Genomic DNA, 15,467 nt, shown 5'->3' on the forward strand with positions numbered 1-15,467 from the left:
AAGTAAATTATTCAGTGCTTTTTATTCACCCATGTGTTTGCAATTGAAAACTCGGTTCTTTAGAAAATATTTTTGTCTTTTCGTTTGTCATTCCCCCGCACCTCCGATAAGCACGGTTGGCTACGTACGGTGTGAAAGAAGTGTAACCTACAGGGTGGCCGATATGTCTTGTGAATCCCAATTAATTAACTCCTCGCATTTTTTTTTCCTTTGCTTATTCATTTCTGTTTTCACACCCATTGGTAAACAAAACATATTAAGTTTTTAGATAATTAAATGGGGGCCACAAGACATCTGAACCACCTTGTACATAGAGCAATGACCAAGACAAAATGTCGTCACAAAAACAATGACAGCATCTGTACTCAAAAGGTCACGTGGGAAATACACGTGTGGGGTAAAGGACAGAGCTTGTGTTGGACAATGCAGTTGCTCAGCTGAGGTTTTACCCTTTAAATGACCTTAAATGTTTAATGTAGCCCACAAAGCAATATTTTGTGAATTGCTCTTTCACATAAATGCCTTATGATATATTTCAGTACTGGACAGCATTGATTTTCGAATTGACATTAAAATGGAAATAAATTTGCTTTACACAACGTGATGTAGTGGTATTTTTATTAGAGTGTGATTGATTTGTTTTTCCATTAACTTAATACAGTTTATATATATTTTTTGCATTCATGTGTTTGGCATGTTGAATAATGGAACAGTTATGTGCAAGGGAGATCACTTTTAGAACATACGTCTGTCCCACGAGCCCACTGATCCAGTGACACTAAACCTGTCCCGGTCTACTCAGTGATTTATATGGTAAAGTTATTTATATGAAGCCTTGAAAATTCCCCATTATTTCTGTTTTGCTTTGATCTGCACGGATAGTAGGTTATAAACGTATTGTTACCAAGTAGTTTTTAATAGTGTAAACCATTTAACACGTAGGCTGTCGCGACCAATATCATCCATAATACAGTTATTTTGTTAGATCGCGTAAACATGAATTTGTCGTTAAACCCGCCACCACCCGACACATCCAATTAGTAAGGTTTGTCACGTAAACAGGAACATACCAATTCGTTACTAGTACAGCACACCGGTGTGTTGGAGAGCAAATCCACGACATTTCCAATCTGAGTACGACGTTTAGCCAGTAATTGCAATTGTTTAAGCCAGTATCTAACATCTGAATCTTACACAATTTATAATTACATGTTTGTTTCTCCCGAATTAGCCTTTCAACATGCCATTTTAAACATTCACGTTTCACACTAAAGTATATACACAAACAATAATGTTCAGCTCTTTATTCAAGCACTGCTGGATCAAAGTCTCCCCATGCCGTTTTGACATGAGGGTTGTTCAACCAGTGATGACTGTGACCCAGGACTGATGCTAGCTGTGGTTGGGAAGTAAATCCACGTGGACTGATTCATCGTGCAGTGCGTGAATCGCTGCTCCACCACGACACACGTCCAAGGTCATCATCATGCCGTAGTAATTTAACAGATTGTTTTGACCAGGGTTGTGTTAGTGTCACTTCTACAACTTGTACCAACAATATATATATACACACTGTTAATATCCCACTCATTTGTACAGCATCTTGAGATGAGAACGAATTTATATGCTAAATAATAAAATACAATGGACAGCACTTTGTCAGTCCGCTGTGAGATGAGGGCCTCCCCATGATCTGTTGGTCATGGGTATGGGCGAGCAACCAAAATAACAATAAAAAATTATAATTCGATGAAAAACTATTTCAAGAGACGCAATGCATGTGGATACGTGACGGCGGTCCTTAAGAAATAACGTCACGGAGCAGCCCTTTTGGAGCCGCTGCCGAACCCCCTGCCGAACCCCCTGGTAATGGGGGTTGTTTGACCGTAGGCCTCACTACGTTAGTCAGATGTCACTCGCCACAGATGACGGGACTGGGAATCAAACTCGGGTCACCGTCATCATTAGACCTCCTTTGCCAGTACCAAAATATAATAATAGGGTTTTTCCCCTTTTTTCTGGCAACAAAACTGAAACCTTTTTATAAGGATTAATGTCTGCATTAACCACAATACTTGCAGTCAAAATGCAAACAAAAACATCTTTGATAGTGCATTGTCTTTGAGCTGTACGCCTTTTGGCGTCCTCTGGTGGAGCACCAATTGGGTCGAGGCTCAAAAGAAAGCCGTCCCTTGGTGTGGACCAATCAGTTTCAAGGACAATGCCAATATATTATCATAGTATGTTTTTTGTTTGCATTTTGACTGCAAGTATTGTGGTTAATGCAGCCATGAATCCTTGTAATAAGGTTTCAGTTTTGTTGCCAAAAAAAAAGGGGAAAACCCAATTATTATATTTCGGGTCACCGTGTTGCACGGTGACGTGTCGTTACCCGCTGCACCACTCGCTATAAAAAATATACGAATCTTTCTGTATATTGTACTGTATTGCATTGACGAGAGTGCAATAACCTCAAGAACGTGACTTGTGCTAGCTGCTTACATAACAGCCACTGTCGTTTTGCAGTGGGGCATTTTACAATGTTTGCACATACTCTTTGGGTCTTTCGGTAAAGTCAAGTAGATAGAAAACTAATAATAAAAAATCTCGATGTTTCGATCGCAACGCAAGCAATCGTCTTCAGGTGAAAAGATACAGCAGGTGAACCGCTGAGGCAGGAGAAATATAGCGAGAGAACTACTGCAGCCAGAGGTTATAAGGGTTTGAGATGGGTACAACCCAAGGGTAAGTGGGTGGGGCTAGAGATGGAATTTACAAGGAATATACCTCTTTAGCCTGTTAATGTAAAGACATTTAACAAAGTAATAGGTTTTTACCCTTTCAACTGGTACAAAACTGGCACCTTTATACAAGGCATCATGTTTGCAATAACCACAACACAAGCAGTCAAAATGCAAACAAAAAGAAAACAACTTTGATGATGATAATGATATGCACTGTCCTTGAAGTTGATTGGTTCACACCCGAGACAGCTTTTCTTAGAGCCTAGTCAGTTTTTGTACCAGTTGAAAGGGTAAAAACCTATTACTATGAAAACAACACCGTTTGCGAGTTGGGAAATATTTTACATTGTGGGCATTCTGTACTTGTTTTAAGTCTTGTAATTAAAGCAGGTTTCCTGGAAGGGTGACCACGTCATAAAAAAAGTTAAAAGGTCAACAAGACGTTAACCATCCATTGCGCGAGTACAGTGTACTCTGTATTGCATGGAAACATTCTTTGACAAAGTTAGTGATGATACGTGGCATCGGTCTGTTCGCTCCTCATTGGACACATTTGTTCTTCCTTGATTTAGTTTCCACTTAAGACTTTGCAGGAAACCCTTAAGGAGCTAGCAGCAGATCAAATCTTGTTTTTCAAAATGAGACTGCTGTTTATAATAACCTGACACAACATTTTAGTTTCTCTCTAAAATGCCCTATAACATGGTGGTGTTTATTATTATTTATCCTTTGCAAAGTCATGCAATATTTGCCCCTTGTTTCTTGAACTGTAAAACAATTCACTTGTAAAGGTAAACAATGAACATACTTTGCTTTGATGCACTTGAGTTTAACACCCAGTGGGAGAGGTTATGACAAAAGCCTTGCTGATGTTGTTGTTTCCCTACGTTCTGGGAGATTTTTCAGTGACGCGAAACGTTGGACATCAAACCGAACACAACACACGATAGTACAACCATGAAATACTCCGGAGAGATACTCCAGAGAGCGATAGAATACAACCGTGAACACACCTAGGTAGTTTGCTGTACAAGGTAGTCCAAATGTCTTGTGACCCCAATTTAATATCCAGGCTCAACGCATGCTTAGCCTCCGACATCTGACAAGATAGGATGGGTGCAATCCGAGTCATTTGTTCAAAGGCACTGGATAATTTACTATGTTTTGCATATGCAGTATATAAAACTACACTTTGAAACCACAGTATTTTATGTATACCTTCTTCCATGGTTATCGTAGCATAACTTTCAGTTTCAGAATTGCTGGACATTCGTGAGTAAAAATTTTGCGTTGCCTGTATTTAAGCACAGTGCGTTTCAGAATCAGAATATGTATTTATACAGGAGGAATCCGATGAGCTATGAAGCTCTTCTTCACAGATGTCCAGCAGGGGCAGGCCAGAACATTGCAAGAACAACAAACAATCCAATTAATTGGGGGGGGGGGGGGTCACGAGACATCTGGACCAGCCTGTGCTGCAGCCTGGCTTCGTGGGTTATGCACATGAGATGAAGCAAATATCACCCCCAAAAAGTATATTTCCTCCTGATGACCATCGCTGGTGTTGTAATCGAAACGTCGTAGTTTTTTGTTATTTTTTAAATTATTTTCTTTGAACCTATCTACGTGACTTTACTGAAAGACCCAAAGAATGCGAATTCTTGCAGTCACGAAAGCTTTAAGTCAAGATTTCACCAATGTGTTTAAGTAAGTGTCTGCTCATGCATAATGTCAAGTTAGCAGTGGTCCATTCTGTGCGCTATGAAGGGCCTTTGGATGGAAGAATGTGGGTCCGACTTGACTGCTTCCAAATGCACGTGATTAACGACGTGTTTCAACTACTGTATTGCAATGCCTATGGGCTTAAAGTAGTTTCTTTCTCTCACAAAAATGCATTGTCCGACAAGGGTAACGTTGCAAGCATTGATGTATATAGAAAGACTTGGACATTTTTGCGAGAAAATACTGTTATGCTCATCTAACAGCCCCCTTTTTGCCTATCCGCTGCTGGGTGAATGGATGGGAGCTACCAGCAGTGGAACACACAACTCCGTTGCGCCACTGAAATGGAATAAAAATAAAAGGAGAAATATTAAACTGTCGCTGCCAATGAATTTGCCTAAATAAAGTGATGTACGCTTCTTTTTGTCGCACTGTAACCCGGCTTAGAAAAATGTCTCGTAGGTAAAACTTACGACCAAAATTATCTCTGCCACCATGAACTCTTATCGATTACTAGCTTTTTTTGCCCGTCCAAGGACGGGTGTATGTTGCAGTAAATCTGAAATATTCAATAGAAAAATTGTTCACTTCATTATTAATGAGGGGGGGGGGGTTGCCCCATGTGGAGTGACGTCACCCGCTAATGGTTATCGAGGAGGGGTGCGGCATGTGGAATAGAGTGCATGAATATTAATGAAAGGGGGGGCTCTTTTGCAGTGACGTCACGCACGGATGTAGCACTGTGTAGATTTATTTTTTACCGTCACTTTCTGTAAAGAAACGTCATATTTGAAGCGACTTTGCGTAATTAATTACTTAATTGAGCTCGACCTGCGTTCGTGTCAAGATCTACCCACTCATGAATATTCATGAGGAGGGTGGGCCTCATGTGGAGTGACGTCACGCGCGGGACGGACAGACATTTGTGGGTGATTACAGTAGGTGATGCACACGTGTTTGTTGTGTACTCTGTATATGGACACCTGTGTTTTTAGAGGAATATGTGAAGCGATAGTTCACGTCATAGTAAAAAAAAACGAATTTGCAGTTGTGAGTAGTACAGCCCCCGTGTATATTATAAATGATGTAAATGTGTTGTCATTTAAGAATGGTAGCAGCCCCTGATTTGTACCTTTTTTGTTAAATAATCCCCCCCAGTAAAACGTGCCAACGTCAGTCAGTCAGCTTGTGGTTCGGAACCTTTGGCCCAACTTTCATTGTTTTCTGGGAAGCACCTTTGCATGAAGTCATGATGAAATTATTGTTTTTTTTAATTAACTACCATGGGAAGGACACGAACATCAACTGTTTGTGTATTTTGCTTGCTATTCATTAATTTGCGAGACACACGTCTTCAATGTTGGATTGATTACACTTCATGAAAACAACATGAGCATTGTCTTATTTATTAATATACTGTGAATGCTTTTCGGTTACATGCATTAATTCGTTGTGTCAAGTTCGTCTAAGTGAAACGACACTACTGTGTAATTTAAACCGCCATCACGGCTATGTTAATATCACAATGTCACGAATAGATTGCTTTTTTAATAAGATACTTTGTGGTTCTGCAAATTGCATCGAGTGGCGAGTTCACAAATGAAGTATTATTATTTTTAATGAACATGCTCCAAAACACGTCCTGGTGTTTGTAGAAATGTCTAGACATTGTTTATTTTGAGCTCGGAATCCATTTGTGAGAATGATATTCAATAATTAATTGCGGGCAGCACTGTATTGTACTTGTGCCTCTTCAGTCTGCTCTGGTCTGTGTGAGTTCATGAGGGGCTCAGACGTTGTCTCATAGCCCAGCCGCAATGGGATAAGTGCAATGAACCACCCATATGGTAAATGCTCATTGATCTTTGTAAGACCCACATTGAGAGGTTAAACTCGTCAAGGGCACGACAAACTCTAAATATATTCTCTGCTCAAACGGCTGGATCGCTCTTGCAAAGAGCGGTAGTCTCCCCAAATATACAGTTAAGGTGAGCAAAATAAAATCACCACATTACAAACGCAACGTAACATGAGCCCTGGTTGAGTTGTTTTTGTCTTTTTTGTCTCCACGTGAATGTATGCACGGTAATTGTGTGCTTCCAACATTCCGGACATTTTTTGAAAGTATATAAATAATAATTTCGTGAAGTCTCATTCCTCACAGCTTGAGGTGCAGAGCATTTCAATGCAGAGCATTACAGATGGGTATAATTCTGTACGCGAGATGAGTAGCGTTGTCCTGTACGGGACAGGACAGGAGATAAGTATAGTTCTCCTGTAGACTTCTCTTTTACAGGAGATACGTAGAGAGGAGATCTCTACGTATCTACTTATGAGCCGCCTTGTTCTTGCGTTTGATCAGCACTATTCCGATATTATTCGCCGTCGATAAGTGGAGCAAATGTGCGGATAATCAATCTTCTGTCATGATGATGGATCAGAAGGCATTTCTGCTGCGTTGCAATGTGCCTCATGAAGACACTTATAAAGTCCCGCATTTTTACGTAACATTTTCCAAGTTTTGTGTTAATTTGCATCGACCTTCATTTGACAAAGCACGCCCACACTGTGTTATCCTTGCTCTTAACAATACGGGGCACATTTGGTTGATTAAAGAAACGCGATTTAAAATGGTAATACTCACAATTTATATATATTTATAAATGAACAGTAATGAATTTAGCTCCTTATTGTGTACTTATAACAATATTATCCAATGCACCATATGGTTTATTTAATTTTATCCAAATTAATGTACTTTGGCCCTTTGCCTTTTAATATATTTTCACTGAATTCTTACATCTTTTAAATTCTATAATGACTTGCGTATCCAAGGTCGGCATAGAAAACAGCACGAACTTAAAGGGATACAATCTACGTTGCATCCTAATTATCTTGCACACTTGTGGCGTCGAATGAAGATTGATGTTCCTGACGCAAGGTCATTTCCAAAGAGCAATCGTAAATGGGATAACACAATTAAAAGGTGTACTTTCGCTTTTTTTAACGTTTTCATGGATTGTTTTCTTTGTGGGCAGAACTAGCGGAGGATGGGAGATGAGCTTCTGCACGTGGAAGAGAAAGCCAAGAGGAAGGCAGAAAAGAGGAGGGCCAAGAAAAAGGTAAAGTGTGTCTCTGAGCTGTGTGAAACAAGGCCCCGGAGTTTCGATGGAGTGCTCTTGCCAAGGTTGCTAACTGGGCAGCATTTGTTCAACGAGCCTATCTGATGGTGAGACCTTGAAGGTCGAAACCAATCTTGCGTGTTTCCTTTCACGTACATATGCTGCTGACTAATACTGGCTGATGGACTACGTTAGTGTGTTGTTTATATATGGAGACAGAGAACCGATTCATGCTTCTGTTTATACCCAGAATGCTCCACAGCAACACTTGCGTTTTACGTGAATTTCATTTGATCGGTGAAGCCTGAGATGGAGTTGATGTGGATATTCTAGTTTAAACTGAGGTGGGGTGGTTTGGTAACCTATGCCTTGTTCCATTTCGTTCCCGTGGCTGTGAAAGAATGCACATTAAGAAGTGAGCTGGTATGTGTCCATGTTGGCTTCCCAATTATAGTGCAACTGAGATTTAAACACGGATGAACAAAATTGTCATTTTCTGCAGCTTGCCTTGTCCACCAATCACACGCAAAAATATTGTGATATTGCGTTGGCAGTGGTGCACAAGCGCAAATAACACAAACCCAACACATTCATCAACAACGCAGCAGATTGCCACTGCAATTCTCGTGCGATCGTGTGCCGTTTTTAATTTGCGACTCGAGTAACTTACTTCATAAAAAGTTTTTGAAATGATAAAAGCCATTTACAGAAGGAACCACAACCCCCTGACGTTGTGAATTCCCTGATATAAAATATGGATCAAAAACACTGAAATTAACCATGTAAATGGAGCAAAAGCTGAAAAGTTCAAAAAGAATAATGGAGAATTGCCTGCTTGGAATTACAATGAAAAACAAAAAGCAAAGCATTGAATAGAGAACAAGCACAATTTCGATTTAAAGCTTTCGTGACTGCAGGGATTCATCTTCTTGGTTCTTTCGGTAAAGTCACTCTGTCATCTCGACAGACATGTTCTCCACCTGAGGACGGCTGCTTGCGTTGTGGCCGAAACGTCGTGAGAATTATTTTATTATGTTTTATTTTTATTATTTTTATTATTTCCATTCTACGTGACTTTACCGATCAAACTAAGAAGATGAACAAGCACAAGTTAGAGATATCAAATTAACCATTGAAAAAGTAATTAGACTTTGGCAGGACACGTCACAAGAATGGTCTGATAAAGTGGCTGTCGAGATTAAAAGTGGAGTGGCGCCCAGAGGGAAAACAGCGCATGTGCAGGAGCTATATAGATTGTTCAATCACGAGACCGTGAACGATTGCAACAGCTTGGGGAGAGACATGCAGCAGTGGTTGAAGGCTGATGATGAGCTGAATGCAGTTATCTTCGTACATACACCTCATTAATGTTTTCCATGTACACGGCAAAAGTATATTGTCCATATGGTTAAGTAATTTGGAGGATGTTTATGAATGGAACGTTTCAACGCAGTGGGTTGCTTAACTTTTCCTGACTGTGTCGAGTACTTGCACTCCCCATACCAAGAGCCCGGGTAATCATTGTGCACACAAGGCCAGACCTTTTACTCACCTTCACTGTTGTCTCACGGTATAAGCTTTGTACCTTAGTTTATGAAAGCGAACCTCTCTCACTCCCCTTAATCCAGGAGTAGGGAATTATTTCCTTACTGAGAATTGAGTAGGACTTTTAAATACCTCTGAAGGATCGGTAATGTGGGCACACATCACACACACATACCTTAATATTATCCAAAAATAAACATAGGGCTCGCCTTTACCGTACCAATGTGATGCCTGCGACTGCCTACCTATCACCAAACCCATTGATGTTGGCTCGCAGCTCCAGACATAGGCACCCGGCTAAGATGTTTGCAGTGAGTTAGGTGTTTAAAAGTGGTCAGCCTTGCGTAGCCATGGGCCCTATGAAATTAAGCCCTAGGGGTGTGCTGGGTTCCTCACCCTGCTCTAATCTCTCTCCTGGGTGGCACCAATAATGGTTGAGAAAATGCTATTGTCCGCAAAATCAATTTATATTTTCCTTGTCCCATTTAGTTTCCAGTATCGTCTTGTGTGTTAACTATTTGTAGAGCTGACTTGAATAATGGTGTACAGTTAAACTGTCTGTTTATATAAATACATTACTCTCTACATATCATCAGCCATGATCAAGCCACTGCTAAATGAAGTCCTTTCCCAGGCCCTTGCCATCTCTCACGATCTTGCGATGCAACAAACCATCTAGCACCTTGTACACAAGCTGATTTTATTGCTTTATCTCCACTCTATTGCTTCTTTGGCCCATTGGACATCTCATCTGTAATAGCGATCTTCTTTCGTATGGCAGGATGGAAAAGCAACAGTTTTTGAAACGTGTTATTGTTGAATGCAACATTTTGGTAACCAATCCGAGGAGGCATAAACAGTGATAAGCCCTGGTCAAACACACTTTTCTTAATATTCAGTACGATGTCTCTAACTTGTGTATGTTCTCTTGTGTACATACATAAATGTTAGTTAAATGCATAAATGTAATCTGTTTAAATTCCGGTGTCGGTAAAAGTGGCTATACGTAAATGGAATAAAACCGTGAAAAAACATCTTTATTTCCCTTTTAACTTTGTTAAAGTTTAACTGGGAACCATTATATTATGGGTTTACTCTAGAATAGCATGACTTGGGGAAAAAAGGTCTAACTGAGGATTGTTGTGGAAGAGTAAACATAAGTGGTACCACTTCGCCCTGGCATGCATCGTAGGTTGGTAACGCACATGAGTGACTACAGCTTGAATACAGAATTTGCACTCTATTTGGCGCACACAGCTGTTATCTGTTCCGTGTGTGCGCTCAGACCTGCATTTGCACCCTGGTGAGGAATGTAGGGTGGTGAAGCGGTGGCTTACTACGAACCTGGCCGTCTGAACAGTGGCGGTGCGGTGCATATAAACAAACCAAGCAAAAGGTGTCCCAGATTTTTCAGAAATTAGGGTCCATTAAATATCCGCTTGCTTCAAATTCGAATAAACAATCTAATTAACATAAAGCACCAATTAATATCTCATGTATATTTTGTTTGCATCTCTCATCTCATGACATATTTTTGTATGCATTTCTCTTTTCTCACTACATCTACATTTCTTGACTATCATCAGGCACACGCCTGTAATCCAGCACTGTGGTGGCGCGGGTTAGTGGATAGCACAATATTTTTGTTTATCAAACTCTCTTCCCGTGGGCGTCAAGGTGCCAATACCCTGGCTTGCCGGGAGAAGGCAGTACAGGAAGTGGACTAATCGCCATCTGTTTCCATCTGTATGGAGACAGCATTGACCCCTCCCATGCATAGGTGTTTCCTCCCACTTATATAAACACTCATCATTCATTGGCTGAAAAGATCTTAAAATAAAAAAACATGACTCTCCTGGAAGGTTCCCGACGACTCAATGTGGCTTCCTGAATAAATGCACAAGTAATTATATCATTATATTGATTGTATGAATTGAAAAGGGCCCCCAAATTATTTTCTTTTCAAGGGACCCCCTATTGGCTAGCACTACCACTGGACCTGAGTTTGATTTCCGGCCACGACTTCCATCAGTGGCGAGTGATTGCCGAACTTACCCTGGGCTCCCACTTCACCAAATTGCACTAAGCAGCGTGGTGAAGTATGGTAAAACAAGCCCCATGATTAACACGACATGGGGAGGCCTTCACCTAGAAATAAGTTGACAGCTGCAGATAAATGTACAGTCTGGGTCATTGTGAAATCGAGGCTTATATCTATGTTCAGCCTCTGAATAAACATCACCTTGGACTGTTAACGTCATTATATACCACCACCTTCCACCATGCCTTGAGTTCTTGCATCATATCTCATTTTGACCCTTGAGTTGGTCATCTAAAACAAGTCTGTTGTGCATTATATCATCAGGTACCACGCCATAAGCCCCGTGGTGAGCCAGCGCTATTTCATTTTCCCATCCGTCAACTTTAAAATAATTAAATTAACAATTGAGGGTCATTTATTATTTATTTCCTTGCACCGCTCTGCGAACGTCAAAGCTGACCGGGGATTTAACCCTAGCAACGCACATGCGCCATCGGTGGAGGCGGGGGGGAATTCTCATTCACATTAAAAATGCTAAACAAAATTAACACAACGCTGAGATAAATTCTACAAAGTGTCATGTCCCCCACCCCAATGTGTGCACTTCTATAGGGTCGGTAGATACTAATATAGCGTTTAGATACTATTATTGTAGAGCGGGTGGGGGAATGGTGGGGGAGGGGAACGGCCGAACTCCCAGCCTGCCAAGGTGCCACCTCGGCCGGCTGGGCAATCTAGGCGAGGACGGGGGCTCGGCACGGGACTAGGCCTCACAACAGCACTCTGTCAGGTTCGTAGTTTGTGCTATAGAGTCGATATATACTGCTATAGAGTTAGCATGTACTACTGTAGTGATAGCAGGTACCACCACAGTCAGTATGCGCTGCTGTGGTGATAGCAAGTACCACCACAGTCGGTATGCGCTGTTGTAGTGATAACAAGTACCACCACAGTCGGTATGCGCTGCTGTGGTGATAGCAGGTACCACCACAGTCGGTATGCGCTGCTGTGGTGATAGCAGGTACCACCACAGTCGGTATGAATTGCTGTAGTGGTAGCAGATACCACCACAGTCGGTATGCACTGCTGCAGTGATAGCAGGTACCACCACAGTCGGTATGCACTGCTGTTGTGGTAGTAGATACTGCTATCGAGTTGGTAGATACCAGAGGTGGGACAAAGTCATTGTTATGCAAGTCCAAGTCGAGTCGCAAGTCATCAAATTCATGACTCGAGTCTGACTCGAGTCCAAGTCACATGACTCGAGTCCACATCTCATAGGTGGGACAAAGTCATTGTTATGCAAGTCCAAGTCGAGTCGCAAGTCATCAAATTCATGACTCGAGTCTGACTCGAGTCCAAGTCACATGACTCGAGTCCACACCTCTGGTAGATACTACTGTGGTGGTCATGTTGACACACACGCGCGCCAGAACCAGGGTGCTTGCCGGTATGGGGCGGTTGTGTACTCCTGGCAGGGACCCGCCGGGGGGAGGGGCTGTGGGCAGTGTCTGCGATCTCACAGAACCCCCCGCCCCTCAGGGGGAAACAGTATATAAAGCGGGCTCTGGAGAGCGCTGGGCAGTTCGCCTCAAGCCGAAGCCAGAAGCCCGCCTGGAGACAAGACCCTGGACCCCAAGCCACCGACGTCCTTTTAAGGGCCGGGGCTCAGTGCGGTGCCAGTGGTTGAGAGGTTAGGACCCTGAGGTTCCCTCGGCCTGATGTCCTTCTGAGGGCCAGGTCTGAACGGGCCAGTGGTCAGGGACCCACCGGGCCAGCGGTGGGTCAGCCTCCCCTAGGTCTAGCCAGACGGAGGGCTAGAGAAGTCAGAGTGACTAGGTACGATAGCCCGGAGGCTGTACCTCCCCAGGTTGTGGGTGAAAGGGGCCACTACCCCTTTGTGTTAGGGATTAAGTGTACCTTGTTATATTATAAATAAACCGTGTTGCCTCTACGACGACTCCATCTCCATACAAGAACATTACACTACTACAGAGTTAGTAGATACTAAAACAGTCAGTATATACCACTGCGCTCAGTAAATACTGCTACAGTCAGTAGATACTACTATAGAGTCTGTAGATACTATAGAGTCAGTAGGTATTGCTATAGAGTTAGTAGTTACTACTATAGTGAGTGGATGCTAGTATCGAGTCAGCAGATACTACTATAGAGTTAGTAGTTACTACTATAGAGTCAGCAGATACTACTGTAGGGCCAGTAGATACTACTACAGTCAGTAGTTACGACAGTCAGTAAATACTACTGTACAGTCAGTAGATATAACTACAGAGTCAATAGAAACTACTTTGTTGTATGTAGGGTGTATATATATATTTTTGAGGGGGGGGGGGTCGATAATTTTCGGAAACTTTTTAGATCAACTATTTACCCCCACTTTCTATTCCTTTTTGGACTTGTGAAAGCCTCTTATAATTTTGTTGGTGGAGAAATGGACAAACGGCCCACTGGGCTTTCAAAGTAGCTTAGTATCTGGTGAATGTATATGTCAGGTTTTTAAGAGAAGTTTTGAAATATATTTTTCGCCCAGACAACGCCGGGTACTTCCCGCTTGTATGTTATAATTAATTCAGTCTCTCACTTATTAGAAAGTGTCTAGGCAATGGGTGGGAGGGTAAAGTGCTGTCAGCAGAAATTTAATGGGTGTATAAGTTCAATTATAAGACTGTAAACAGTAGTGGATGTTTATTTCATAAAGAATTAGAAAACAACCCATCAGGACACAATGATACTTGGATGTACTTGCAACGGCATGCTGGGTTGAAGCAAAGGTTTAATTTTTAAAATATCCAGGTGAAAACAAAGCATCCATAACACGCAATTTTGAACAACAGAAATTAAACAAGATGTGATATTGCTAATTATGTGAAACTCGGGCAAATTGCAACTTACATATGGAATAAATAGGAATCCGAATCAAGTATTAAACTAAATATTAAATGTTTGATGAATACATCAACAACAGTGACAACTCCTCTCCTTGGTTCTTTCGGTAAAGTCACGTAGAAGGGAAGTAATAAAATAATAAAAATAAAACAACGCAAGCAGCCGTCCTCAGGTGAAGACCAGATCTGTCTCCCCGACAGACCTTGTCTTCACCTGAGGACGGCTGCTTGCGTTGTGGCCGAAACGTCGTGAGAATTATTTTAGTTATGTTTTATTTTTATTATTTTATTACTTCACTTCTACGTGACTTTACCGAAAGAACCAAGAAGATGAATCCCTGCAGTCACGAAAGCTTTAAATCGAAATTTAACAGTGACGACTATTAACGACTATAATGAGCCAAGAATGTCTGTGTGTCCCGCACGTGACATCACTCCACGTCGACCAGCCCCCCTCATTAATAATCATGAACAGGTGATGTCCACCAAATGGACACCCCCCCCGACCATTAATAATATTTAGCGGGTGACGTCACTCCACATGGGGGGGGGGCGGGGCACCTCCTCCCCCCTCCTCAGCGTCAACTTATAACCCTCACTACAAAGGCAGAACCCTCACGTCACGCGATCTCTGTAACGCTGTTGAGACATAAAAGTAAAAAGGACGTCATGATGAACAAGGCATAATAACCTTTAAATTAAATAGGTCTGTATTACCGCGGCCTTACAAATTGCACACGAATGGATGCAATGAATATCACATCGCGGTCTGATTTTCGCTCGCAAGTTTCAGATTTACTGCAATACACCCGTCTTTGGACGGGCAAAAGGCTAGTAATCAAATATTTCCATAATACCTCCTGGGTTGCCTGCTTGCTTTATCCCTCCTGGAGTCATTATTTACCATGGATAGTAATAGAACCACCTTTTCTGCATTCCTCTCTTGCTCCGCTGACCTTGCTGCTGCTTGTTGTTGTGTTATTTGCAGCGGCAGAAGGAGCGTAGGAGAATCGAGCAGACCGAGAGTGGGCTCGCGGGAACGCTGTTGACATTGAGAATTCAGGTGAGCGTAAATCCTTGTCTGCCGCACGCAAATGAATCCTCAAATTATTTTGAGTTACCTCTGCACTATTGTCCCTCCGAGGTCTGTAACTTTCATCCTTGCCCATGTATCGATAGTTACATTTTGTTGTTTAATTTTATTGAGGGATTGCGCAATGTCTCTGTGTGGTCTTGGGCTGTTCTTGTTGTTGCTTTGCTGCCTTGCCCGAGAATTAGTGTAATTATGCAATTTGAACTTTTTTTATTTATTTTACATATTTATATTTCGTGATTTGCTTACCGTTCCTATACTTTGCAGTGTATTGTTTGATATTGTATCTTTATG

General features: G+C 41.8%; 1 protein-coding gene across 6 annotated transcripts in view; it reads left to right on the forward strand.

Moving 5' to 3' along the window:
- Positions 1-15,467, forward strand: part of LOC144931539 (uncharacterized) — a 75,785-nt gene that overhangs the window by 10,506 nt on the left and 49,812 nt on the right. For all 6 annotated transcript variants that reach the window (XM_078855493.1, XM_078855497.1, XM_078855492.1 and 3 more), the window contains exons 2-3: positions 7,505-7,588; positions 15,069-15,143. In XM_078855493.1, the coding sequence (XP_078711619.1) occupies positions 7,517-7,588; positions 15,069-15,143 (147 nt within the window). In that variant the 5' untranslated portion in view covers positions 7,505-7,516. The remainder of the gene's footprint in view (positions 1-7,504; positions 7,589-15,068; positions 15,144-15,467) is intronic.

This window comes from Lampetra fluviatilis, chromosome 4, assembly GCF_964198595.1.
Source record: "Lampetra fluviatilis chromosome 4, kcLamFluv1.1, whole genome shotgun sequence".
NCBI lineage: Eukaryota > Metazoa > Chordata > Hyperoartia > Petromyzontiformes > Petromyzontidae > Lampetra > Lampetra fluviatilis.